Genomic DNA, 27,952 nt, shown 5'->3' on the forward strand with positions numbered 1-27,952 from the left:
TACCTATTGCATCTTGACTATCAAAGTGTATGCTTACTAATGCTAAAGGTTTAGACAAAAAAAAGTAATATCTATCAAGAAATTCAGGAGTCTTTCAACTTATTCACCGGCCTTATCTAGAGCACCTAGCTCAGAGATCATTGTAGAGCTAGTGATACATGTCTTTTTGGAAGATTTCCAAGAGACTGCTCCTCCACCAAGAGTAAATATATATCCACTCGTGGATTTTACTTCATTTGATCCCGGTGATCCAATTTGCATCACTATTTCCTTTCAATACTGTTGGATATTGTTATAATGCAAGACATAGCTTTGAGTATGTTTTAAATACCCCAAAACTCTTTTCATTGCCATCCAATGAGTTTGATTGGGATTACTCGTGAACCGACTCAGTTTTCTAATAGCACGTATTGTATCTGATCGCGTACACTTCTTGATATAAATCATACTTCTCAATGCTCTAGCACAATCTAATTGTGAGTCACTTTCGCCTTCACTCATTTGAAATGCAAAGCTCACATTTATTGGAGTCTTGACAATATTGAAATCCAAATATTTGAACTAGTCAATTACCTTTTCGATGCAATGAGACCGAGAGAATGCTAAACATTATAGAGTTCTAAGGATTCTTATACCTAAGATCGCATCAGCAACTCCAAGATCTTTCATATCAAACTTATTTCTAGCATACGTTTAGTAGCATTTATGTCATTAGTGTCTCTACTGATGATCAATATGTCATTAATATACAAACAAACAATGATCGTGTGATTTTAATGTAAACACATTTATCACTTCCATCATTCTTAAATCCATTTGCAAACATGGTTTGGTCAAATTTCTTATGTCATTGTTTGGGTGCTTGTTTTAGTCCATAATGTGACTTAACAAGTCTGCACACTTTCTTTTCTTTTCCAGGAACCACAAAACCCTTGGGTTGTTCAATGTAAATTTCTTCCTCCGATTCTCCATTTAAGAAAGTTATTTTCACATTCATTTGATGAATTTGGAGGTCATATACCACAACTAATAATATTAACATTTGAATGGATGTAATTCTAGTTATTGACGAGTATATATCGATAAGATCAAGACCTTGTTTTTGTCTAAAGCCTTTGACAAAAAGTCTTGCTTAATATTTGTCAACAGTTCCATCTACTTTCATTTTCCTTCTGAAGATTCACTTTGAACCCAAAGGTTTATTTTCTGGAAGAAAATCAATTAACTTCCAATATAGTTATTCAAGAATGCATCAATCTCATTATTGACACCATCTTTCCAGAAGGATGAGTCTACATAAGACACAAGAAATGTTACAAAATCATATTCGAAGGAAGTAGATGCCCTTTGACATTTACTATGCCTCTGAATCTCTTTATTAAGTACTTTCTATTTTTTTCTTTTCAAGGTCTTTTAGACCCTTCACTAGACTACTCAAGTCTAATCTTACAGTCCACAATCATAGGTCCTAGTTTAATCCTTTTAGGAATAGGAACTTGGACTTTGGCTAGACACCCCCCACACTTTGAAGTATTTCAAGTTGGATTTCCTTCATTTTCCATTTCTCATATGGAATAGATTGTATCCTGAACAAACAAAATTGCTTTCTTTTCTGAAAAGACAACTTTTTTGTTGTTCCTTTTTGCAGTAAGGATAGTTCCTCCACACAAGTCTTGTGGTAAACCTGAACTTATAAGTAATGCAACCATCATTTTTTTCAAAGTTCAGTTTTATTTTCATTCTGCAATTCCATTAGATTTAGGTGAATAAGACAGTAGTTTGATGGATAAATCCATTTTTCAAACATATTTATGCAAAAGTAGATTTATATTCTCCATCCCTATCACTTATTATCTTTTTCCCAACTGATTTTCAACTTCAATATTATATTTTCTAGACATTTCTATTGCTTCATCATTACCATTCAGCAAATAGACATAGTCATTTCTAATCCAATTGTCAATGAAACTTATGAGATACTTTTTCCCACCGCGAGATGGTGTTGACTTCATATCACAAATGTCAGTGTAAATCAACTCTAAGGGATTAGAATTCCTTTCAACAGATTTATAAGAATGCTCACCATACTAAGATTCCACACAAACTTGACATTTTTATTTTATTGCACTCAAAGTTAGACAAAACTTCTAAGTTGATCAGTTTTCCTTACAAGGTTTTGTAATTGACATGTCCCAAGTGTTCATGTCACAAACAGTTTGACTCAAAAAAGTAAGAACAAATAAAAATATTGAGTTTGAAAAGCTCTCCGCGAGGTAGCTTTTTCTCACAAATATTTTGTTCCTATTTTTTACAATTTTATGTGCTACAAACTAACATAATACAAAAGTATCATCGAATTTCATATCTTGTGCTCCAAATTTAAATTAGACACTAAGTCTAATTTTATCTTTGTAATAAGCATAGAACCCCCACATTTTAAATATGATCTCAAAAATTATTTTCAAGTATTTGAAAATAGTTTTTCCACATATTTTTTTTCTCATGCTATCAAAGTGTCATTGGCAACATGAAACCTCTTTTGAAAATATTATTCTACAAAAGAATTATAGTGCTTCAATTCTCTTTGACATCTTTACACAATGTCAAAGTTCATTTCATAGAGGCACAAAATGACAAACTCTAAGTCACTGATATTTTTCCTCTATCACAAATAGACATACCACTTAGTATTTAGAATACTAACAATAAAGACAAAAAAAATTTGTACAATTTATCTCTATATAACAGTGAAGTTTATAGAAAGTCAAAAGTACAACATTGACTTATTATGTGAAGTTTTCATATTCTTCAAACCAATAGCATCGTGTAATTTATCCAGAGTAGAAAACTATAAAAGTTTTTAGTCTACAAAAATCAGACACAATCAAATTTCACACGGAGTACAAAACTACAAAAGTTTTTTTTAGTCTCCAAATAGAATTAAACATATTCTTAGAAACATTTTGACATACTATTTTATCAAACAAAAATATGCATCTCTCATTCTACAAACTGAAGAATTTTAAAGGCAACACTTTTTGCCAAGGAAAATTCATTCAAAAATCATATGGTTTGCAGATCTTTTTCCAAAGACATACATGCTAAATATTACCAAAGCTATTAACTTTTATAAACTATTTTCCTCCTTAGATAAATAATAAGAAGGTTACCTGGTGCAATCTTTAACCTAAATACCACCAATTCTTCCAGTACATTCTCACTTCGACCTTGCTAAACAAAGCACCGAATTATGGAGAAGTAATGCATTAATCTTCTACTTCCATGAACTGTTTCTCTCAATCAGTAGAATACAAGAAATACCAACAGTATAATAATTTCCTTAAGATTGTTGTTCATCTTGTAATCCTAAGATACTTAGAACAAAACTTTGAAGAACTTGGTAAGAAACAACAAAGTTTTAAAGAAAATTTTCAAACTAGAAAATTAAAACTAGTAGAGAAAATAGAATCAGAAACAAGTTAGAAACAATATAAAAATATTTTTCTCAAAGAAAGAAAATCGAGTCCACTGAATGCAAAGTGTCCCCTTAAGGAAATTATTCCCCTCAAGTACCCGAGGTTAATGGAATATATCCTCCTAGGATAGAACGATCTTACTCACAGGTGTATCGATACCTAAAATCACGGTGTCAACGAATCACTCAACGACAGTAAAGTACACTTAGAATACTACATTTAGTAGTAGTAGAAGAAGTCCAGGAAAAAAAAATTGTTCGACTAAAATGAGAGGAAATCCCTCAATTTATAGAAAACAAAGGGTAGTGTGAAAATGTTCTTATTGTGCCTTAACTGGAAAGGTCACAAACCCTTGGAAAAGTCACAATCTTTCATAAAAGTCACAACTTTTCATAAAAGTCGCAACTCTTCATAAAAGTCGCAACTCTTCATTTTCCATCCACACCTTTTAAAACCCAACAATTCCCTAAATGTCATTAATTGCAAAACATTCTCCAATTGAAGTCTAGAAAATTTTAACTTACTTCATTCTGAAGCACAACAATCATAAACTAGTTTTTCCTTTTCTTGAGCCTTTGAGTGCTCCCAATCTATCAAATATTTTACATGATTATATGAGTGTATTGGTACTCATATTGACATATAAAAAATCTGGTAAATAATAACAAAAAATCAACCCAGAACCCTAGATAGAGAGAAGTGTGAGTGATTTGCGTGTGGGTAAGAAAGTGGGTCGGGCCAGTTTAGAATTAAAAATGGGGCTGGTTTTTCATTTATTAATACCACGACATGTGACTTTTTAAAGGTGAAAATGAAATCTAATTAGAGAGGTAAATATTGCTAATTTTAGTGGATGAAGGATAAATATGACTAGTTTTAACGGGTGAAAGGTAAATATAGTTTTAAATATCAATTATTATGAACATCATGATAATTTTTTTAATATTAATTATTGATTTTTCCATCCCTATTTACTTGTCATAATTTAACTTGACACACTTATTATGAAAATAATTATTGGTTAATAAGTCTACCATTTTATCCTACTAATTGATAGGGTCCCAAACATATTTACTCGCTATATTTTTTAAAGACATTACTTAATGTTAATAAATTGAGGGAATAATAATTGTCATGGCTTGATTTGTCAAAAATGATAAGTAAAAGGAGAAATTAAATTAGGAAATATTTGACAAGTATATAAGGACGGAGAGAGTGTTTTTTTAAGATATGTGCAAATAAAAGTGAGGGAGGGTGTAATAAGTATTGAGAATGAGATTTGACAAGTAAATGATGTTTCTTGTTTGGTTTGGTTGGAGTTTTGAGCTGCTCTATTTCTTTACTTAATTATTCCCATTTCCTTTACAATCTCTCGAATGGGACGTTGAATGAAACAAAAAATCATTTACTTCTTGTCAAAGCATTCACTTCATAGAACACAAATATATCATGGGAGTGATGAAGTGTCAATAAAGATGGGGAATGACAAATGGAAGAAGAAGATTGATCATGATGGAAAGCAAATCGTTTTGTGCGTTGAAAGATTGCAAGATGAGTTGGCGAAGATTAACCAAGAGGCGAGTGGTGAATTGTTGAAAGTTGCACAAAAGTACAATCGGATCCATCAACCGATCTATGAGAAGAGAACAAATATTATTAAATATATTCCTGACTTCTGGTTGAAATCTTTCCTGAAGCATCGTGGCCTTGTATGTGCAGAAGAGGACCGCAAGATATTCGAGTTTCTAAGCTCAATCAAACTTGAACAGTCTCAAGATGTCAAATCAGGTTATAGCATTATCTAAAATTTTGATTGAAATTCATATTTTGAGAATGCAAAGCTTTGGAAAAAGTATATATAGGTGTCAATACAATGGGCACAAGGCAAGGGAGTTGATGAACGAAGCTTCTTTAAGTGGTTCAGTGAAGCTGACAAAAGGGATGAAATCGGTGAGATGATCAAGGATGAACTGTGGTCCGATCCTCTCATTTGTTTTCATTATGAGGCAGAGTGTTGATGATGTGGCAGTGAAGGACACTGAAGTTGAAGAACAAAATTATTAGAGGTTGGTTCCTTGTGCCTTAGAGTGTAACGGAAGACTTATGCTTTCTCCATAAATGAGAATGTCTATCACATTGACTACAAGGAAAATACACTAACTGTCTCATCTTCTTGGACTCTTTGTCTCATTGTGAGTTTAAATTGTCTCATCTTCATGTGAGTTTTTCTGAGTATGTTTGATAATTTGATTTGGTATTAATCTGCTGCTGACATGGTTACACTTTTATTTTGATAATATATAGAACTTGTATCTCCATATTTGTAATTACTTAAATCATAGACAGTTCATTGTTTGTTTATTCAGGTTAGGCCATCGTAATTTGTTCATCTCCTTAGTAAACTAAATACGACTGCTTAATTAGTTCATGTTGAGCTTGCTGATTGATCTTAGAATGGACTGCATTATTGTAGCCAAACCTAGGCTAAGGCTTCACAACAACAATACTAAGGTGATTCTAGCCTAATTTCAACTCACGGGTGCAAAGGTTCTCAACTAATAACAAGAAATCTCAAGAATTACCCAAAACACACAAAATAAGGTCAAAACGACACAAGAAAGGAACGAAACATGAAAAATCATGATAGAAACCTGCCCCGCACTTAGCTAATTAGCATGCTAACAATCACAAACAAGGTCTAAGGATAGCAAACATGCGCTCCAATCACAAACATGCGCTCCAAAATCTCTTAACAGACGCTTTTCCGTTCCAAACCGCCTCCGAACGGTGCCACACTATCGAAGTAATGATCCCAACATCAATACAATCATTTAGACACCCAATTCACAATAATTAAAGATGGAACTAAAAAGGGGACAAAAATGGTATTGCAAGACCTGGGCCAGGAATCCTTAAATTGACTCCGTCAATGGGATCCCAACCAGCTCAAGGAACTTGCGCCCCAAAAATGGGCACAATTTGAGCTTCAAAATGCCTCGAAACAGATCATGCACCCAAGACTTTGAGAATTCACAAGAAAGAATCAAAGAAACTTATGAGTTTAGCGGGTGAATTACGATTCTATCAACTCCCGACACGCTCCCTCAACACTTCCCAATCAACAACACAGAAATCCTACAAGAAAGAAGCTCACAAGTTTGTTTTAAGAAATACAAAGTCTCAAAAAGAACAACTGAAAACGAGACTTAACCACGAGTGATGACTGCAAAAGAGGCTAGGTCTCTGGCCGCTTAAAAGACATCCGCTAAAGCGTTCCATGGCCGCTTAGGTGGCTACACCAGCTCAGGAACCAACAAATTTAGCAAAGTCCGAATGGACTCAGCTCTAGTGCTTGGGATTGGTTTGGAAAACCATACACACAAAAGAGCTATGCTACCCTACCAAATTCAATAATCTGGACTCAACGGAGATGTCGAAACTTCCAACAGACGTTATCTCAATAAAAAGTGGGTCCCACAGCCAAAGCTCTAGTTTAGCCTAAATCCACAAGGTAGCTCGAGATGATTTTATAAGCCTCAAGACCTAAACCAAGGCTTCTTCTAGACCAAACTCAATGTTCAAAAACTAACAAAACCAATATCAAATTGCATTTTGAGGTTGTTTACCTGTGTTTTGACCGAAGTCAACCGTCTAAATTTCAAAAACTCCAAAACAGAGAAACTTGCATAAAAACTAAACGAACGACCAAAAAGCTCTAAACATCAAAAATATTGCACTACAGAGAAAATGGCCAAGAGGGTTATTACAGCTTAGAGGCATTGTAAATTAAAAGTTGACATGCCTTCGATTTGAGAAACTTGTTCGACTTGATCTCTTTCTCATGCCTATCATCCCACCATCTTCATTAGATTCTTTACAAATCAATGTACTTAATTATTACTTATATAAAAGTAACTCCTATTATGTGAGTTATAGAATTTATTAAATGGTGAAGAAACTAAGAAGAAGTCAAAATACCTCCGCATAAAAGTTTTCTTTGAGTTTTTATTTTGTCTAGGAAATTACTTGGCTTTGTTGAATTATTGCCTTTCATTGGTTTACACAATTGTTACTCAGCATTGCCTTCGATCTTCTGGCTGTCCATCATTTTCAATGTTGTGTGGAACATACATTCCGTAAACATCCTCGACTTTCTACGGTAACACATATATAAGAAAACAGAAATTTCCTATATAATTATAATTGTACAATTATATAGTATGAAAAAAACATCTTACTTGTCTTGCACTATTCTTAATAGGAATGATTAAGTTAAGTAGGTTAGATTGTGATAACTGATATACAGTGGATGCAAGAAATTAGAGATGTATATAGCTAGTATATATATAACTGATATCCTTGTATTGCTTTTTGTCACTAGCCTCAGAACTTACATGAATATTCAAATTCATGTAAACAAAATAATAATGTAATAATCAATACAACAGAGAAGAAGTTGGTTTTGCAACATGTCACCATTCGATTTTTGATGCCACCGTCCAGTTCACCTACTAGAAATTGAATAAACTTTTTTTGACGCTACCGACCATTGCATTTGCACCATCCTATCAAGTTGTCGTAAAGGTGTGCAAACTGCAATAAATAACCATTTTAAGTAGCAATTAACCTTGTATAATTTTTTGACGAAGGGTGTGTCCGCATGGCCACCCTCAACTAAAGATGCCAACGAGGCTGTAATATCCCGAAAATTTCTAAGCTAAGTCCCAAACCATTCTTTAAGGGAACTAAGTATTTCCAAGTGTATCATTTTTACATTGAGAAAAGAGAAACTTTGATTTCTAAAAAGAGTTTGAGTTCAGAGATATTTTAGAGCAGTTACCGTTTTTAAGAGGTTATTTTGAGTAATTACCTCAAAACAGAGAAAGAGTATTTTTATACATTTAACCATGAGTATATTATTGGGAGTAGTATTAAGCACCAATATGAATATGAGTTCATAAAACTCAAAATCCTCATAAACCATGTCTACCAACATGGGTAAAGGATTATACTTTTTAGATGAATCCTTATTGCTTAGTGGATTCACTTAGTTGAGAGGTTCTATACCCTGGCACATTATATGACAGTTCAAGCAGTGTGGGTGAGATGTTGTATCATAACGTAGCTCATAGTGATGATTGTCGGTTAGATAATCTCCCAACTAGAGTTAGAGTGTATTTTCATTTATCACCTATTATGTTGAGTTCAGATACGAGATATGAGTAAGTATTTGTAAAGTTATAAATTATTTAACTCTTATTGCTTTACATTCAGCTTGCATATATTTTATATGTTGCAATCCCTTCTTCAGTTATTTCACTTCTACTATCTAACATACTCGTACATCCATGTACTGATGTCATTCGACCTGCATCTTTCTGTGATGCATATACATGTGTTCATGATCATCAACAGGCGCTTCGTTGAGATCACTTTGCACTTCAGATAGCTATTGGTAAGCCTCTTTGCATACCGAAGGACTTCACATTTACTTTTAGTTTAGTAGCTTTGAGATGTTATGGGTTTTTGTCCCGGCACCTATCTTACTATTAGAGGCTTAATAATAGTTAGACTTGAGATGTCCTTAGAGTCCTTGTTAAACTGTTTTACAACTATTATGTTTATTACATTGAGTATTTTCAAACACTTGAGTTTAGGATTGACTTTGAGTTTACATGATTGAGTTCTACTTTAAGACGAATATTGCTTGAGTAGGTCTTCTATTAAATAGTCAACCAAACTAAGGGTTTGCTTATGAACCAATAGTGGTTCTCGAGTGCCGGTCACATTCACAATATAGGGGGCATGACAAACTTGATATCAGAGCAAAGAGTTATGGGGTGTCTATGAAGTCGTGTCTAGTAGTGTCCTTCTTATCGGTGTGAAGCGTGTCACATCTATAATGAGCAAGCTATGACATTTAGAAATTTTTCACTTTCTTCTTACTCTTGTTCGTGCGATAGATTTCAACTCTATAAAAGTTTCTTCTAACTTGTGCTTACGCGTGTCTTTTACAGATCATGCCTCTATGAAGAGTTGTTCGAGGACGTCCTGTTAGGAGGAATGCTAATCCTCAAGGTCAAGAAGCTCCCAATGCACCAAAAGTGCAACCCCCTCATGAGATGTCACCAATGCTGAGTTCTGGAATGCTATTCAGATGCTAACTCAAGCTGTGACAAATCAAGCTAGTCAACGAGGAGTGGGTCATCAAGATGTGACTGATACATTTGGAATTCATGAGTTTTTGAGTATGAATCCCTAGAGTTCACAGGGTCAAAGATCACTAAGGACCTAGAGAACTTTGTGGAAGAGCTTCAGAAAATGTTTGAGGACATGTGCGTTGTTGATTCAGAGCATGTGGAGTTAGTCTCATATCAGCTCAAAGATGTTTCTAGGATATGGTATGATCAGTGGAAGAAGAACAGGGTAGAGGGGGCACCACTTTTGAGCTGGGTTGTGTTTGAGAATGCTTTCTTGGGGCACGAGAGCTAAGTGAAGCTAAGGTAAGAGGGTTTCTGAATCTGAAACAGGAAGCTATGAGTGTGCAGGAGTATAGCCTCGAGTTTACTTAGTTATTCCTGAATCTAAAATGCTCCTCGACGCACGAGCCTAGACTGCAAGTTGAAATGCTCCTTAAGGTACGAGCAGAAACTACTTGTTAATCCTGGCCTACAAGAGTATAAATTGTGTATGACCCAAAAAATAATAAATAAAATTCATCATCTTGAACTACGATATGACTTGATCCTCTTCACCAAGGTACATAGGCGCTAGAAGTAATCACTCTAAGCTCAGTAACATGAGTAAAAAAAGAGGTTTGTGGCATTGTATGATCATCATAGTAGCTCTTTAAAATTACATAGCTAGCACGTGAGTTCAAATGAGTCACAAATGAGCAAAGGAGAAGAGTTAAGCAAGGCAAAGTCTTAGCTGACTTGAAAGGCATATTTGTGAAAGTCCGTAAAGGTTTCGACCATGATTTTGACACATATTTCAGTTCTTGGAGTCCACTTTGCAATGGAAAAATTGGCTCGTGATTCAGAGATTTCTACACTAAGTTATGAATTTTCTACTACAGTCTCTCGAAGCAGAAAAAAAAAGATCATCATATTTTGGAGTTGATGTGAGCAGAACTCAAAGGCATATTTGAGAAAATTCATAAAGTCTTTGGCCATGATTTTTACAAATGGTGTAGTTATTTGAGACCTCTTTCCAACAGTACAAGAAACTCATGATTTCGGTACTCCTACTTCGAGCTATGAATTTTCTACTACAGACGCGCAAATCTGAAGAGCTTAGCAAGACAGAATTATGGGCTGACTTTGAAGCAATATCTGTACAAATACATAGAGTCTTTGGCCCTGATTTTTATACATGTTGTAGTTCTTTGAGTCATCTTTCCAATGGAACAAGAATCTCATGATTTCGGTACTCCTACTCCGACTTATCAATTTTCTACGATAGACGCGCAAAGCTGCGAAACAGACATATCAGATCTAGAAATCAACTTCAGAAATTAATTTTGATCAATTTGGAGGGAGTTTTGGTCTGAAATCTTGATATATTGCAGAAAGTTGAGTTCCGTTTCTTTAGGATCAAGCGGATTGCAATTCCATTGCTCATACCTCTGGGAACGGATAGGTTCCAAGTACTTACTCACCGAAGTCGGAAAGGGCTTCTCGTAATGTCAATCTCTCCAAGCCAGATGGAACGTGGTCACTCTTAGCCTCTTTATCGCCAAGACTCAAGGATAAGATGCACCACGTGCTCTCCCACCAAGAATGGAATGTTTACACTCGAAACTTCTTTTTCACAAGGCAGCAATGATGGCCACAAACTACTTGCTCGTTGAAGTTTGAAAGGACTACCTCTAGTGTTGCCAAGGAGGGGTATGTCCGCTCCAAGATCCTTTATTTCCAAGAAGTAAGGAAGTGACATATAAAATGGTTCAGCGTCGATCATATGGACATCTGGTGGATTCCTTACTGATGTCAAGATCATTTATGCTTTCTGATAAACCTACAAAAAAAAAAAAAGGATAACGAAGCCCATGGTGCTAACTGTACAAAGCTTCTTGTTTCTATGTAGTTCGGTGCAAATGGCATGAAGTTTCAGTTTCGCAGGACAAGCATTAATAGTCGCACAACAATCTAATTGGACAGATATCAACGTTAATAGTATGACGCTTTAACTTGCGGCCTAGATCACTCTTCAACAACTACTGCTTAAGGCTTGCATACGTGAATCTTCTGGTGCAATTTTGATGAATAAAGATCAAGTCATTTCTTTGTCAACTACAAAAAAAACGAAAATCATATGCAAAAAAATGGAAATCTGTGAGAAAACTCATCAAATTCGTAAACCAACTTCAAAAATCAATTCTTGTCAATTCAGAAAGAGTTTGATATTGGTTTTTGGATATTTCATAGTACTACAAGTCTAGTTTCTTCACAACCAAGACACTCGTCATTTGAATGCCCCTACTCCAAGAAAAGGATGTTTTGGCGAGATTGGCCATAACTGTGAGAAGAACTTCCAGATTTGGAGACCAACTTCAAAAATCAATTTCCGTCAATGCGACAGGTTTTTGAAGTTGATTTAGATATGTTGTAGTACTAAAAGTCTAGTTTCTCCATAATCAAGCCGCTCAACATTTGAATGCTCCTACACCAAGAAAATGACGTTTTGGCGAGATTGCACATAACTGCGAAAAGAACTGTCAGATTTTGACACCAACTTCAAAAATCGATTCCCGTCAATCTTAAAAGTGTTTAATGTTGATTTTTGGATATGTTATAATAATACAAGTCGATTTTCTTCAGAATTAAGCCTCTCGTCATCTGGACACTCCTACACTAAGAGAATGACATTTTGGTGGGACTGCACGAAATATAGAAATAACACACCAAATTTGGAGTTCTACTTCAAAAATATGTTACTATAAATTCAAAAGGATTATTCCAATGATTCTTTGATGAATCCTTTGTTCATGAAAGAGGTTTATATAGAGGTTCCTATGAACAATTCTCATTCTTTGTACAAGGAAAGTTGTGGTAAAATAGGAAGAAACAATTTAAATCAATTCTTGCTCATCTAAATGGAAGATCCTAACACTCAAAAGGAGAGCAATATTGCTTAAGATTTGAAGAATGATTCTTACAAATTCAAGAAAATGAAATAAAGTTTGGTGTGATTGTTAAATTACCACTTGTTTCCAAGTTGAAGGTTTGCAAAAAATGTGCAAATCAAGCTATGTTCTTTTTTTTTTAAAGTCCAACGTTGGGGACTTGTGTGGCACTTGTGAGTATCGGTGTCCAAATTTGCATTCAAGTCTATGGTGAAAGTTTATTCAAACTTAATATTCATAAAGCTTTGCCACATTGGTTTGCTTATCTCTCCCTCGAGAGTCCTCCATATCATCCATCGGTTGGATTGAAATAACAAAAGTCCTTATGAACACATTGAAATGGAGTTGCACATGACCTTAGCATACAACTAGTTTCATCACAAGAAATGGAGTCAAGCAAATATCTTAAGAGTAATATTATCGAATTCATAATACTTCAAGTCCCGCCATCAAATGTCGGCAAGCCCCCTACTTCAACAAGCCTTGAAGGAGGGGGCTTTTGTAGACATAAATTTAATTGGATTAAATTCATACGGAATTTGAATTAAATTTCTATTCATTTGGGTTAAATGATAATTTGAGTTTTACATATAATTAAGTTTATTTTATTAAATTAAAATTCAAGGTCCATTTCACCTCTAATACCTAACCCATGACATGTGTCACGATGACTAGGCATCCAAGACCAACAAGGTGATGCCAGTGTCCAAATGAGGTGGAAGTCCTAGTCAAATTCAAAAATCAATCTCAATCTGTCAAGTGTCAAAAATGATATCCTTTGGCCAATTATAAACAACCTTGTCCACCTCCTACAATTATAATTTTTGTCATTCTGCCTCTGCATGCCTTGTCACTTACATATGTACAGTAAATTTAATGGGGTACTCTATCTCCCTTGTCTTATTTAAGTAATAGGAGTACCTTATACTAACCTTTTTTTTTTGGCTTAAGTCATCGCTAGCCACTTACAGTTATCCGCATAATTCACTTAGACACCTGAATTCAGGCTTGTACCTATTGAACACCTCTACTCCTTCGAATTTGAACCATTTTAACATTTTTTGAACAATCAGCTAAAAGTATAAAATGAGTGATATACACTCGTGGTGACGTGGCAATTTGGCAAATTAAATAATGACATGTGTTATTTGGATCCAAAAAAATTATTTTAAAATGTATTATAATTTAAAAGAAAAAGGAAATTATTATTATTAAAAAATGTGTAAGCCCGACCCACTCACTACCCAAACCCTTCCAACTGCAATCCATTCCAGCTACTTCAACATTGTTCAAAAACTCCGGCGGCCCTGCAATCTCCAATAATTTCAATCATTATATTAATGCTTCTATATGCACTTCACATAAAAACATGAAAAAGGATATAGTTTTGTTATTGTCTATCCATTTAGATTAGTATTTTGCTTCTACAATTGAAAAAAACAGAATAGTAAATTAGAGAAATTTACTTTGAAAAAGACGTCAAGAGCAGACAGGAGCTCCGACGATGAAGAAGTGTTAAGAGTTAAAAATGATTTGTAAAGATTTTGTGGAACTTCATTGTTTTCGTCGTCGTCGACTGAGGTCCTTGTTCTTCTTCCCTCGCCGGAGTATCCTTGTGAGTGACAAACTCATTGTTATCAGCGGCCAGGATCGGAATAAGCCCTTTGAGTTACTTTTGGTTCGTCAGAATTGTCACAAAGTAAGAGTTAAATTGCAAATTTATAACTTTGTTTGGCTTCCATAAATCAACAATATGACAAAGATTCAGTGAAAAAAGGAAAAGAAACAAATTTTTAATCGATCTAGATTCGAAGAAAACAATAACGAACAAGCAGAGGCGGAGGCGACGACTGCTGCTTGATGATTTGGTTGAGGAGTAGTGGCAGCAACCACAAAGAAGAAGAAAGATAAAATAAAAAAAATAAAAAAAAAGTCTAATTAAATATTTTCACATTTCACGCGCTCAGTATACGTGAATCACACTCAAAATGCCATGTAGGCAAAAAATGCTCAAATGGTTAGAATTTAGACAGGTAGAGGTGTTCAATAGGTACAAGCCTGAATTCAGGTGTCTAAGTGAATTATGCGGACAACTTTAAGTAGTTGTTGATGACTTAAGCCAATTATAAATAGGGGATAGACATGACATTCTCAGTAGAATTCTAGGAAAACTCTTCAATAAGTATTCTGCAAGGATTGGAGAAAGTTACAACATCGATTACATAGTTATTCGAAAAAGTGGTAAACAAAGTTCTTCTTGGAGATCGACTTGAAACGACGAAGTGCTTCCCAACGTTCCTGGAGATCAAACACATCTCAAGGAGGTCTACATCATCCTACATTCGAGAAATATGCTACTGAAGGCCCTCGAATCACGGAAAAGTTTAGGAGAGATAAATCAAGAGAACAACAAAATTGTACTCACAGATTCATCAATAAAAATCACATTTTTTTTTAAAATTTTCTTGTAGTTAATTTTCACTTTTCAACGCTATGAAATATTGTTGCGAACAGGTGCAGTTCGAGAAGACAATATCAAAACTTTTGAATGTTATAAGAAAAGTTAGAAATGAGCTTCAACTAGATTAAAATTTTAACAAAAAAAACAAAAAACATTAAAATCACATTTCATTAAATAGTCTTAGATACATTTGTAATTCTAAAGAATTATTAATTTATAATATTAATCAAGTCGGAATGAGAAAAAAATATAATCTTAGAGATTTATAAATTTATGGAGTATTGATTCAGAAAGGTTAATGTAATTTCATGACAAATTTTGAAAATGAGGCTTTGAAAAAGTTAAAAGTTGAAATATATTTGGGTTGAGACGTAATTTTAGAGAGAAAAAAACAATTGTTTTTGTAAATACAATTTGAAGTTTAAAAAAAATGAGAAAGTGGAAAAGTTGGAGATTGGAATTAGGTGTAATTAATTGTGACTTGACTATCATATCATTTCATGCAGTGCCTGCTTATGTCTCCCGAAACACCCAATTGGCAAGTTGTCAAATCAAGAGATGTTGCATTCATTATCTTTTGGTACATGTCCCTTTTCTTTTTTCTTTTTTCTTTTCTTTCTGTTAAAGGATAAAATTCAATAAAAAAAAAAGTAACAATTTGCACCTGTTAAGTTTTTCAAGAAAATTCTCCATTGTAAATCTACAAGTTACTAATGTTTGGCATTCAATCAAATTGTCCAAACATGGAATCATTGATTGCAGTTACACTGACTATTCTTCTTCATCAGTTTTCTTATCATACATGTTGTTTATCCTCTCCATTTATTTAGGGGTGTACAAGTTAAACCGTAAAGTCAAATCGAACTGACGAACCAAATCAAATCGAAAAAAAAAACGATTTGTGGTTTGGTTGGTTTGGCGGTTGAAAAAAAAAACGACCACTCTTGGTTTGGTTTGATATAAAAAGAAAAAAAGTCAAATCGAACCCAAACCAAACCGACATAATATATATATATATATATATAATTTTATTTTATTTATAGATCAAAAATAATATTTATAATCTACTTTGTTAATATATTTTTAGACTGACAAAAGCATATTCTCTAAACTATTAAATATACTTATATTCTTAATCCTGATATAACTATTATGATCTGTATATATTAATTATCGTTTTGATTTATTAAAATGTGAGATTCTGAGATGGATCAATATGTCTGGTTGATTGGATGATAATAATATATATTGGTGAAACAATAACAATAAGTTAGTTGATGGAATTCATGTCTCGATATAGAGATTAATGATATGCCTTTTTGAGAAGCTTATAAGTTTTCATCGTGTCAAACCTTGTAAGTAGATTTATGAATCTGACACATAAAATAAGTTAAACAGTGCCCAAAAGAAAATTAATCATTGAATTAATTTTGTCAGTAATTAATTAATTTATTGATTAGTATTTGAAATCTTAACATGTGGAATTACATAAGTGTTTAATGGGCAATTTTGAAAATATAAATAGAGGAGTGTAATTACGAATTTTTAGTGAAATGATTTGTAATTTATTAGGGTAAGTATAATTAAAATTAATTATTTGAAATTATTTCCATAATAGGAAGTCTCAGTAATTAATTGTGTGGTCAATATAGTGCTCATATTTAACTAGAGTTCGGAATCTTATTTTCTCGAAAAAAGGAACAAAAGAATGTGACTTTTTAGTTCTTGAAAAGAACGTGTCTTTTTGTTTTCCTCTTTGGACCGGAAAGAAATCTCTATAAGTAGGGATTCTTCTAACCTAGAAAGTGTATAAGTTTCTATATGATACTTGGCCACCCAAGTATTGAGAGGGTTTGGATGTGAATTTGGGATTACTGTAGAAGATCGCTCTGTATAACTTGTGGATTCGCTTGAACGTCTGTCAAACTTGTGGATTCGTTTGAAGGTATCTATTCATACTTCAAGAGGTAATTCTTGAATCAATTTCATAAAGTTTAAGTGTTTAGCATAATTGTATGTATTCTAGCATAAACATTATTGATTATCTATTATTCATGTAAGTTGTAAGATTTTGATATACTTCCGCTATGCATATAGTTTTCTAACAATTGATATCATAGTCTTGTTTGCATCTAAATAGATTACATAGATGAAATGTATGTTTAATTACATATAAGGTTCATAATTTACATTCTTATGTTGGATGCAATTAGAGCATCGGTGTGGAGCCGCCAAGCGTTTTGAATCCACTGTTTTGTTTGCAATAAAGGATTAAAAAAAATTGGTTGATCAATGAACTATTTTAAATTTGTAGTGGCGGGGTCACAAGTTACAAACTAGATGTTATAGTTTTAATTTAGGCGAAATGGTCTGGTAGACCCTTGTACTTGTATGTGTTTGTATTGTGAACCCTTCTACTAACTCATTTGTCATCTGAACCCCTGAACTCATCAAAACGCAATATTTTAAACACGTTTTTTACCACTCAACTGTGTGTATCACAAACGCCTGCCACATAATTTTAAAAAATAATTATAAAATGACACATGTATATATGGTCACTCCATGTCATTTTTCCTTTTATTATATTTGATTAATATACCTACACTTTCTCTTTCCAATTTTTATTTCTCTTTGCCATTGCCATCTGCATCTCCATCCCCACAATCTCATTTCAACTTTTTCTTATCTTCCTTACCCTTTTCCTTTTTCCAACCTCTTCTACTCTTTCCATTGAAGTAAAAAATGTTGGCACGATTTCTGGTTGTTCACAATTTCGTTGGAGTTCAGAGTTGATTTTGGGTTATGTTGGATTGGGGTTTTGGTGGTGACCGGTGGCGCTAAGGAAAAGTGGGGGTCTATTGGGTGGTCTGATTGTTTCTAGTTGTTCACAACTGGCGGCGTTGTGAAAGTCTAGACTTATTGGCGGAGTTAGTTTGGGGTTTTTGTTGTTGTTGTTGTTGTTGTTGGTTCTCATTTATAGTTGTTGGTTGAAGCTTGTCGGAAATGGTGAGAACGAAGGTAGTTTGGTCGGAGAAGGTGAGGAGGACGAGAAGAAGGCAATAAGTTTGGGTTTGGTTTGGAACTGAAACAAGGGGTCAATGTCAAAAATTATTTGAGTTTTTTTGTTTGATTTTCAACTTATCTAGGTAGGTTTTCCAATTTATTTTTGAATTTATTTGTTTTTTAGTTTGGATTTGATCTTTATTTGTGTCTTTGTTTGATTTTGGGATTTTAATCAATTACATTGACTTTGTTGAAATTCTTTGGGGATTTTGCATTTTTGTGCCTAATGTTAGTGTAAGATATTTCGGTAGTAGTGTTATGCCTTCCATGGTGTTTTTCATTAGAAAAAAGAGAGCCGTATAATAACAAGAAACGATAGAGAAGAAATTTTTGGGAAAAAGATCGGAAAAGAGGCCAAGAAAACCTCAAATTTTGTCCAACAATGGTGTTAGATGCAAATAGGAAGATGATGGCTTTACAAAGCCCTAATGTGACTGTCAGACACTTTTCCAAGGGTCTCACGCTTCTAATAGGTGTGTGTCACACGCTCTTTAGTAGTAACTGCCACATAGGATGTCAAGTCAAAAAATGTGTTTAAAATATTGCGTTTTGATGAGTTCAGGGGTTCAGATGACAAATGAGTAAGTAGAAGAGTTCACAATACAAACACATACAAATACAAGGGTCCACCAGACCATTTCGTCTTTAATTTATTGCAATCTTGTTTAGCCCACTATTCTTTATTACTTGCTTAAATATAAAATCATATATATATATATATAAGAAAACCTTAGGCCCGTCTACGTGGCGCCATCATAAATTAGGATTCTCTTTTAATTTATTTATTTTCAAAACTATATTTTACCCTTGCATGAAAAGTTGTGACTTTTACGAAGAGATGCGATTTTTATAAAGGGTTGTGACTTTTTCAAAGGGTTGTAACTTTTCCAAAGAGTTGTGACATTTCCGATAAGCCACAATAAGCATTTGTTCACACTACCATTTGTTGTCTATATATAGAGGAATTTCTTCTCATTCAAACCATGAAAATCCTGAACTTCTTTTTTTTTTTTTTTGCGCAATTAAATATTCATGTATTTTAATTTGCTCATGTTGAGTGACTCACTAACACCATTGTTTTTGTGTCAATACACTTGTGAATAGAATCATTCTACCTTGAAAGGATCTATTCCTTTAAACCTCGGGTACTAAAGAGGAATAATTTCCTTAAGGGGACACTGTGCATTCAGTGGACTTGATTTTTTCCGTTCTGTTTCATTCTATTGTTACAGATCCTGGTATGTGTTTTTACAACCATTAATTTATGTTTATGTTATTAATTATTTTTTTAGTACATGTTTTGAACTTTGTTGTTTATGTTTTTGCAAAAAGTTATAAGTATTTGTTAGTACAAATTAAATAACACACGTTAATTGAGTATTCACGTAAGTTTTCTCTACTGAAATTGTTGAAGGTACAATAAAACAATTCTTTAAAGATATGTACTACCATCTCTTGAAGACAAAATTCAAATTTGGTATGCCGTTGTAAGGACATAAAACCTTAAAAACTTTATCGCACCTTGATGTGCGAAGTGAACTAGGAAAATATGATAAGAGTAAGGGTCTGTTTGGAAAGCCACTTGGTAATTGGAATTGGTGTAATTACTAGGGTAGTAATTACCAGTCTAGTAATTACACTGACTTGTTTGGTTGCCAAATTACACTGTAATTACACATGTCATTTTTGGATGCCACGGCGTAATTACACATGTTTTTTTTTATGCACAATTGCAATCATAAAATTATATTAAATTTTAAAAATAAAATTTAATTATTTAAAATTTATACTAGACAAATAAGAAACTTTATAAATAACATTAAATTAAATATTTAAGATATATATCCTTTTTAAAAATATATTAATTAATAAACATATATTCTTTAGCCTATATTATGAAAAAATAATTGATTTATATTTTTTCAAATTAATAAATTTCAATTGAATTGATCGTAAAAACTAAAAGTATGAAGTTTCTACGAATATTGTGAAATGGATGTTTGATAAAAAAATTAATATATAAATAAAATGTCATAAATTATTAAATATTTGACAAAAAGATAATCTATCAAGTTTATTAAAAAATGACGTGCAATGTGAATTCAATATTACTAAAACAAATGAAACTGAAAAAATAACATAAGTTATAAATTCAAAACAAAAAATTTAACATGATACTCTTATAGCAAATTTCAACATAGGATGCATAAATATGATTTATTTTTATTTTTTTCTTAAAAAGAAAATGTAAGTCTATAACCTTACTTAACAATAAATTCTATTTAATTTAAAAATTAGAATACTAATAAAATTATGCTAATGAGAAAATAAGTATGGCATAAGGAAATAGATAATACGAAAAAATTGCATAGAATCATGTAAAGTAAGGTTGAGAACAAGAAGAAAATGAAATATAGTAATATAAAATAAAAAATAAAATTTAAAAAAAATTAGAATAATAAAAATAAAAAAAGAACTTAAAATGATAGAAGTAAAAAAATTAAAAAAACTAAAAAAATAATAATTAAAAAGTAATCAGATGATAATTACACCATGTAATTACCAGCAATTCACAGTCTCTGTCTGTGAATTGTAGAGTGTAATTACCCCATGTCAATTACACCAATTACCTGCTGACCAAGTAATTACATGTCCAACCAAACAGGACAAACAATGTAATTACACCCAATTACACCAAATCCAATTACCAGGGTGTCCTTCCAAACAGGCCCTTAATAAATTTTTGACATGAGTTCAAGGATAAATTATAAAATCAAATTAAAGATGATTGATCAAAGGATAAATGATAAGATGTTATAATTATCATTTTCTTTACATTATTAATGTTCGTTACTACGTAATCTTGTATGTAAGATAATCTTGTGTTTTAATTTTAATGACTGATAAATTTTAAGTATTATTTTATAAATTTCGTAATATTAAATTTCTGCGCAAGGCGCGGATAATTTTACTAGTATATTAATATATTAAAATAAAAGCAATTAAAGTGCAATGGTTATAGTTTGGCCAGTTACTAAAGTGGCGGCTAGGTCTCTTTATTTTGCTGAGGATAATTTCTGACACGTTGAGTCCTTATTCATGTCTTCATTTACTTAGACAAATTCATTTATTAAAAAAAATAAAAAATAATATACATGCATTTTGAATTGGTGGCAGTGTCTTCCACGATTTTCTTGATTCAAAATTCTTTTTTAAAGAATGTATTGCATGAATATTATTTTACTCTTTTCTCTTATGTGATTAATGTTTAATTACATCATATGGATTATGATTTTATATTAATAAATAGTTATAGTAACGGTACTCTATTTATTTGAAATTATTAAAAATTATTTATGTCTATACATGTGAGAGGTTATATACGAGTCCCGAACCGAAGCCCAAGCCCATACTCTGACTAAGAAAAGTGGAAGTTCCATACATAAATTAAAAATTGTCTTAAGTGAATATTAGTGGTGAATTTTTTTTGAATAGAAATTTACCTTGAGATGCTAGTAATGCTTAATTAATTAATGAAAAGAGATATTAAAGGTTATTACTGATTTAAAAGGGAGAAACATAATTTCTTGAATTCTCAGATGTATTAATTGAGAGTACAATTTGTTGTAAGGAGGTTTATTAGTTGTGTGTCTTAGTCAAAGAAAAGAACGGTATGTTTTGTGCTCATGGGATAGTTATTAAAAGAGAATAAAAATCTGAATCATGTTATTTTAATCTTTAATTATGTTTAAAATAGTTATTTTTCAAATTTGGTCATAGTTTAGGTGATCATGAATTTTATGATATATATGACTTGAAATTTGATGGCTCCATCAAAAATTGTTTAGATAAATTTTAGGTAGTTTGTCGGATTAAAATTTGGTCATAGCTTATATTTTGGCATAAAGGAGAAGTTGTGTCCAAATCGATCAATGCAACTGCACATCTTTGAATGTGAGGGTATTTATAAAAATATATAGCTTATATTCAAGAAACATAAATGTGTCTCAAAATGATCATATTTTACTATTTCTCTATTTAAAAGTAGTTTTATTTTTATTGATTACTAATATCTTTTAGGAAGATAAATTGCATAGTATTATAGTAATAAATTATTAGAAATAATAAATTTTTTTTGAAAGAGATATTAAAATTGATTAACATCTCATAATAATTTTTATATCATTACATGTAAAATAATGTTAGAAGTTTTAATTTCTATGAGTTTCATTAATTATTTCAAACTATTGATGTATTTTTATAATTTTGTGTTATTATATTATTTTACTAAATCACAAATTAAAATTAAAATATTCATGGGGCTTACTCTACGCCGTGTGCTAAGTAAAACATCTTACCTCATGCCTCCGCCTTACAAAACATCATATATAACTAATACTTGCATTCTATTGTGTATTACTAATGATATTAATAATGCAAATGATTTTAATGTATGCATTGGCAATATTAAAGATTCAAATGTCCCTTAAAATCTTTTTAAGGGGGGATACTTTTAGCTGCAAAGATTCTTTTGGAAATTATACGGTACATATTATTTTGAATATTTCAAAGAAAGTATATATACTTTTATCTTGTGACTCAAGTCAAGTTAGCTAGATCTACATATGGGGCGCCAACCCAGACCCCTTTTTTTTTCTTTTCTATTGATCAATAAGCAAAAAATCTGTTGTAAGTCTTTCAAACAGACAGAAACATGGATTCAAGTTGAAATCATGTGATATAGTGAAGTCCGCACAAAAAACAAAAACAAAAACAAAGTTGTTAATCAACCCTATATATACATGATCATCAATTTCAAAATCTAATACTCCGTTAACATTCATTGGTCATAGCCGAAATTCATCGGAGGGATAAAACCAAAATAAAGAAGAAAAAGAAAGGGAAGTTTTTTTCTTTCTTTCAATCCAATATCCTATCCATCACACATCACACATCACATCACATCACATCTGCTCAAAGCCATAGAAAGAATTAATTAAGACCAATAAACATATAGAGTCACACGATTAACATATTATAAAACTTACTTCAAAATAAAAGCAGTAACAACTATATATGTCTAGGCTTCTAAATGATTGATACCTAGGCTAATTACTGCTAATTCAAATTTGAAACTGCTAAAAAGTATAGGACACACATTAATAATGTTAACGTACCTTAACATTTCTTGCTTCCGGTGGCATGATGATATTCTGATGGTAATAACTCACCTAATGTCTTGCCAAGTTTTATTTCATAAGAGTTGGCAAGTTCAAACCTAAAGACCAACAAATCAAGTGTATGATTACATACTAATCAATGAAAATAATGGATATCCCCAACGTAACTTACCAGTAAGCCAGAGACTCAAATGGATGATAAATCTTGTAGAATTCTTGTATTTTCGCTTTTGTTTCCACACTAATTGGTCCCTTTTTACGCTTTCTCATATTAAGTCCATGAAACTGAAATCATGACAAGTAAAATGTAAATATACATAAGAGGACTTAAGAAATACTATTACCTCCATCAGCAAATGATCCATGTGTAATGTTAGTTATTTTTGATGATATGCAGAGAAACAAGTTTGTTACCTCTTTCATATGACGCAACGTTTCAGTATCAATTGGAATATTATGATAGTGTCCAATACACATCATGATAGTATTAGTGGTAAAAGGACCAGCACCATTTATCTTCAACTTAGAGTAGTGCCCTTCATCAGCACTATCAAACTTAATTTTTCCATTAGCAACTTGTTTAGCCAACTTAATCAAGTCCCCTGCTCTATATCCAAATTTCCCTTTGTCGTTTAGCTCTTCCTCTCTAAAACTTGCTAATTCTCTCGGGCTCAGGAAGTCTCCAATATTTGCTCTCTTTCTTTTCGACATTCTGACTTTTTTCAGTTGTACATCACAAAGAGCCTTTGCCAGATCCAAAGATGTCTTCCACCTGATTCATTTAATCTATATATCTTAGTTTACTTCAAAGTTTGAGTTTTACAAATTGCTTGTATATAATATATGATTAACTTACGGGCAAAAGCGAAGAAGAAGAGACTTGGCCACATCTTCAAATAAGGTTGGTGATCGAAACAACCGACCAAATCCTTTGGCCTCAGCATGTGGATGAAGCTTATGAAAATATGTGACATCTTGTTCATCCTTATCAGAGAGTCTCAGCATTCTCTTCACCTGAGACTATACATACATAGAAAACAAGTCATCAGGTTCTTTTTTTTTTTTTTGTGAGGAGATGGAGACAGAACATACCTGAATGGCTCCCTCATCCTTAGAGGAAAGAATAGTTGCACCATAAACCGTAATGACAAGATGATCCTCTCCTGGAGGCTGTGAAATGAAAGTGAGAGCTGATCTGATGGAATCATCTAATCGTAGAGGACGAGAAAAGGTTTTAGTAGATGGATCCCAATGGTTGGGAGCCATCATGAAAAAGCCGTGGTTGCACACGGCTTTTTCCAAGTTGAATCTTGGAAACTTATCCAAGCTGATAGTGAATTTCCAAGATGGTAGTGTTAATGTTGTCATTTATACAATCAGAAGTGTGGCCTACAATCTCTAAAAACTTAGTTTTTGCATTTGATAGATATCTTGTTTTATATAGTGGTTTAGATTACTAAAATTAAGCTCAAAATAGTTGCATATACAATATAAATAAAAAACTTGTCATTGTATCACTTCTTTCTTTTTTGTAGAATAAGATGAAGAGACCCTAATGGCCTAGATTCACTCTATTACACAAGTCACATCACAAAAATTAGTCTACTTTTTTACCAAATATTTTTGACAAGTTATTTTTGGGTAAAGTTTCACCATACGTTTAACCATAGATTTTGTAAAAAGTATTTAATTTTTTTTAAAAAAATAATAATTTATACCTATAATTTCTAAAAACTATTAAAATGAACATATTCCGTGTAAAAGGAACGAGAGCAGAGAAATGTTTAATTGTTGGAATCACAACAAAGTTTTAAAAAAGAGCATTTCAGCAATGATTTGTATATAGTGAGTTTTCTCTTTTCACCAACATGCATGCCTATAAGGTTATAGCTTAGCCACGCATTATAGAATGCTTAAGATATAAAGAAAATAGTTTCAGTCCACGAAATGGTTACCTTCAATGCCAATGTTCAATCCCTTTGACACTTTTTCCAAACCTGATCAAAGACATCAAAATAAGAATATAAAGGGATAATCAGTTAAGTTAATGGTGGAGCAGAGTAACTTTTATTATCAGGACAGAGTGAGGAGATCTTTCTAGGAAAACATGGGAAGAACTAAAAAAATCCACGTAAACTGTTCATCCAGACAACTCACAGAGCAGTGATTGTGTTCGAGAGTAGAGAGAGAGAGACCTAGACAAAATTGATGAGGAGCTGCACCAATGGTTGAGCCAACAATGCATCCTGTATCTCTTAATTTGGCGATGAAATGAATTTTGATCTGGACAAAAGAAAGGATCATTCAGCAGCATGACGTTTGCACCATCTGTATCTGAATTTTCAAATAGAATCACCTGTTTTCCTGGAGAAGCTACTTTCCCGTCCGCTTTTCCCTTCACCATCACCTCAACAGCCGGTCCATCCGGTAATGTATGTATCTGTGATGATGTGGCACTCTCATTGATATCCTTAGAATTAGCAACTGCGCTCCGATTTTCCTTCTCCAACTGAGATTGTATACTGAGTCACAATACTTTTCTTGGTTTTCGATCTTCCTTTTTTTTTCCTTTCTCTCCTGAGAATGACACATTTCACTTACTGATTTGGGACTTGTGTCTGAAGGTCTGCATATTCATAGCGCAAGGGGAAACCAGTTACACAAGAAACTAAATGTCAAAACTAAAAAAGTCATCCATAAATTTAGCAGTAAACAGAAGATGATAAAATAGTACTCCCTCCGTCCCATTTTATGTGGCAACATTTGACCGGGCACGGAGTTTAAGAAATAAATGAAGACTTTAAAATGTTTACCAAATTGCCCTTTAAAAAGTAGACTCTTTTTTCTCTCTCCTCATAAATGTATTGGAGTATTATTTTAAGATTAAGTGGGACCAACAAGGATAAAAGAGAAATTGTACCTTTATAAACTTACCATATAAGGAAATGTGACATTCTTTTTGGGACTGACCAAAAAGGAAATGTTGCCACATAAAATGGGACGGAGGGAGTAATACAAAGATCGTAGTACACTAATGAAAAAAAACATAATATGCCATGAAGAATTCCTACCGGCAGACTTGCCTTAAATTGACTTATCCTAGTACATCTTGCAAGTCATGTAATACTGTCGAAAAGGAAAACTTGAAAGGGAAACAAAAGGAAATAATAAAAAAGCTTGGTTTCGACATCCAATTGTAGCCAGTGGACAGTTTCCCTCGTTCATAGCCTTTGGTGTATCTTCCCGGAGTACGCAATCAGTTACTATATTTATAAGAGAGCCTTCTGAGGATACGACTAAGATTAACCTTTCAATCTCCCACCATGTAAGTTAGGCTTAAAAGGTCTAAGGTGACAGTACATTGTGGATTACTAATATAGTCAATCTTCCAAAGTAACATTGTTTTTGACCATGCGGATATTCCATGTCATATTAACTCAAATCATAGAATTAAAACTCTCCACGCCTAAGTATTCAGGGAACGGCACATATGCATACATTTCTTTAAATGGTGAACAAGAAATATCAATCTAAATAGCAGTCCGGTGCACAAAACATCCCACGTTAGCACGGTTTGGGGAAGGTCTACACCACAAGGGGAGTGAGGTGGACAGCCTAACCAAATGCAAGCATTAGTGGTTGCTTCCACGGCTTGAACTCGTGAACCTATATGCAGAGGCGGATCCAAGATTTTGAGATTTTGGGTGCCACACTATTTTTTTATTTGTTCTATTTTGAGCTTTGGTTTGGATAGTCTGTCTTTTTGATTTATATAGACAAGTCGATCGAACAAAATAATTTGATAATTGTGATATTTTTGGACAAAGCATAGAAGTCCAATAATATTACTAATATCAACAAAAATATTTTATGTATTTATAACTGGCCTTGACAAATTTTAATATTTTGGAGCTATCAACTCAAGGAAGGACATCTAGAACTAAAAGTCACTATAAATGCATATTTCGATGCTCAAAGCAAAAACTTAATAAACTTTATGAACTTAAAAGAGAAAGCAAGGGGTTTGCCTTCTAGGTCGAGCTCGTCGCACCGGGCTTGCCTAGTGCGGGTTACCTCTCCTATGTGGTTTGCGAGCTATTGCATATGAGCGGGGGTTTTACCCTGTGTGCACCCATAGGGTAGCGGCTGCGGGTTTCCACTGTCATAAGAAAAAAGAGAAGAGAAATGGCCAAATGACCCCCCAACCTATTACCAGATTTCCAACTACACACCTATTCTTCGCGGGAGTCCTATTACCCCCTAAACTACTTTAAAATGGAATAATAACCCCTTAAGTGTTGAGTTGGCATAGAGAGTGTATTTCACTCTCTTTGAGAGAGTGAGTTGCCTATTTATTTTTTTAATTTCCGTTTTTTTTTCTAATTTTCTTTTTTCTTTCTCTTTCTTCTTATTTATCTATGCAACATTTTTCACCATTATCATTGTTGAAGCTTTTTCAATGGATGTTTGGAATAAAAATTATCAACAACAAATGCATTTAATGAATAAATAATTTTTCAATAAACTTATTTAGAACATACCTAACAAATTAAATTTATTTTTAAAAAAAAAACATACCCATTAATTAATTTTTTTTAAAGTGATGGATTCAAGAGTAACAAAATCAAAGTGAAGTAATTGT

The 27,952-nt window shown here is 32.9% G+C and overlaps 2 protein-coding genes and 1 long non-coding RNA gene across 4 annotated transcripts in view; 1 reads left to right on the plus strand and 2 right to left on the minus strand.

The window, feature by feature from the left end:
• The first annotated feature begins 4,951 nt into the window (after positions 1–4,951).
• Positions 4,952–9,968, plus strand: LOC107061190 (NAP1-related protein 2-like). Its single transcript, XM_015310025.1, has 2 exons — positions 4,952–5,264; positions 9,739–9,968. The coding sequence occupies exons 1-2, from the start codon at positions 4,952–4,954 to the stop codon at positions 9,966–9,968; spliced, it is 543 nt and encodes a 180-aa protein (XP_015165511.1).
• Positions 9,969–22,802: 12,834 nt separating this feature from the next.
• On the minus strand, positions 22,803–25,004 carry LOC102593362 (uncharacterized). 2 transcript variants are annotated; one of them, XM_015310036.1, is made up of 6 exons: positions 24,403–25,004; positions 24,167–24,330; positions 23,725–24,082; positions 23,483–23,595; positions 23,308–23,408; positions 22,803–23,095 (listed from the first exon to the last, which is right to left on the minus strand). In XM_015310036.1, exons 1-5 carry the CDS (start codon positions 24,676–24,678, stop codon positions 23,309–23,311), a joined length of 1,011 nt encoding a protein of 336 aa, XP_015165522.1. In that variant the 5' UTR covers positions 24,679–25,004; the 3' UTR covers positions 22,803–23,095; position 23,308. The 2 variants fall into 2 exon arrangements, with proteins under 2 accessions (XP_015165522.1, XP_006350375.1); XM_006350313.2 differs by having other exon boundaries at positions 22,803–23,100; positions 24,403–25,003.
• Positions 25,005–25,162: 158 nt separating this feature from the next.
• Positions 25,163–27,952, minus strand: part of LOC102593145 (uncharacterized) — a 15,871-nt gene continuing 13,081 nt past the window's right edge. Inside the window, exons 3-6 of the long non-coding RNA XR_001473847.1 lie at positions 25,667–25,928; positions 25,506–25,593; positions 25,266–25,307; positions 25,163–25,186 (exon numbers count right to left, since the gene is read on the minus strand). This is a non-coding gene — a long non-coding RNA (uncharacterized lncRNA). The remainder of the gene's footprint in view (positions 25,187–25,265; positions 25,308–25,505; positions 25,594–25,666; positions 25,929–27,952) is intronic.

This window comes from Solanum tuberosum, unplaced genomic scaffold (assembly GCF_000226075.1).
Source record: "Solanum tuberosum cultivar DM 1-3 516 R44 unplaced genomic scaffold, SolTub_3.0 scf00120, whole genome shotgun sequence".
NCBI classification, from domain to species: domain Eukaryota; kingdom Viridiplantae; phylum Streptophyta; class Magnoliopsida; order Solanales; family Solanaceae; genus Solanum; species Solanum tuberosum.

What these genes read in the sequence shown, in the direction of transcription:
- LOC107061190 (XM_015310025.1), top strand. Translation starts at nt 4,952, where the DNA reads ATGGGGAATGACAAATGGAAGAAGAAGATTGATCATGATGGAAAGCAA. An exon ending in GTCTCAAGATGTCAAATCAG is followed by an intron (nt 5,265 to 9,738) that starts GTTATAGCATTA and finishes ATGAATCCCTAG; the next exon opens with AGTTCACAGGGTCAAAGATC.
- LOC102593362 (XM_015310036.1), bottom strand. Translation starts at nt 24,678, where the DNA reads ATGACAACATTAACACTACCATCTTGGAAATTCACTATCAGCTTGGAT. An exon ending in CGTTGCGTCATATGAAAGAG is followed by an intron (nt 23,596 to 23,724) that starts GTAACAAACTTG and finishes TCATGATTTCAG; the next exon opens with TTTCATGGACTTAATATGAG. An exon ending in TTTGAGTCTCTGGCTTACTG is followed by an intron (nt 23,409 to 23,482) that starts GTAAGTTACGTT and finishes GTTGGTCTTTAG; the next exon opens with GTTTGAACTTGCCAACTCTT.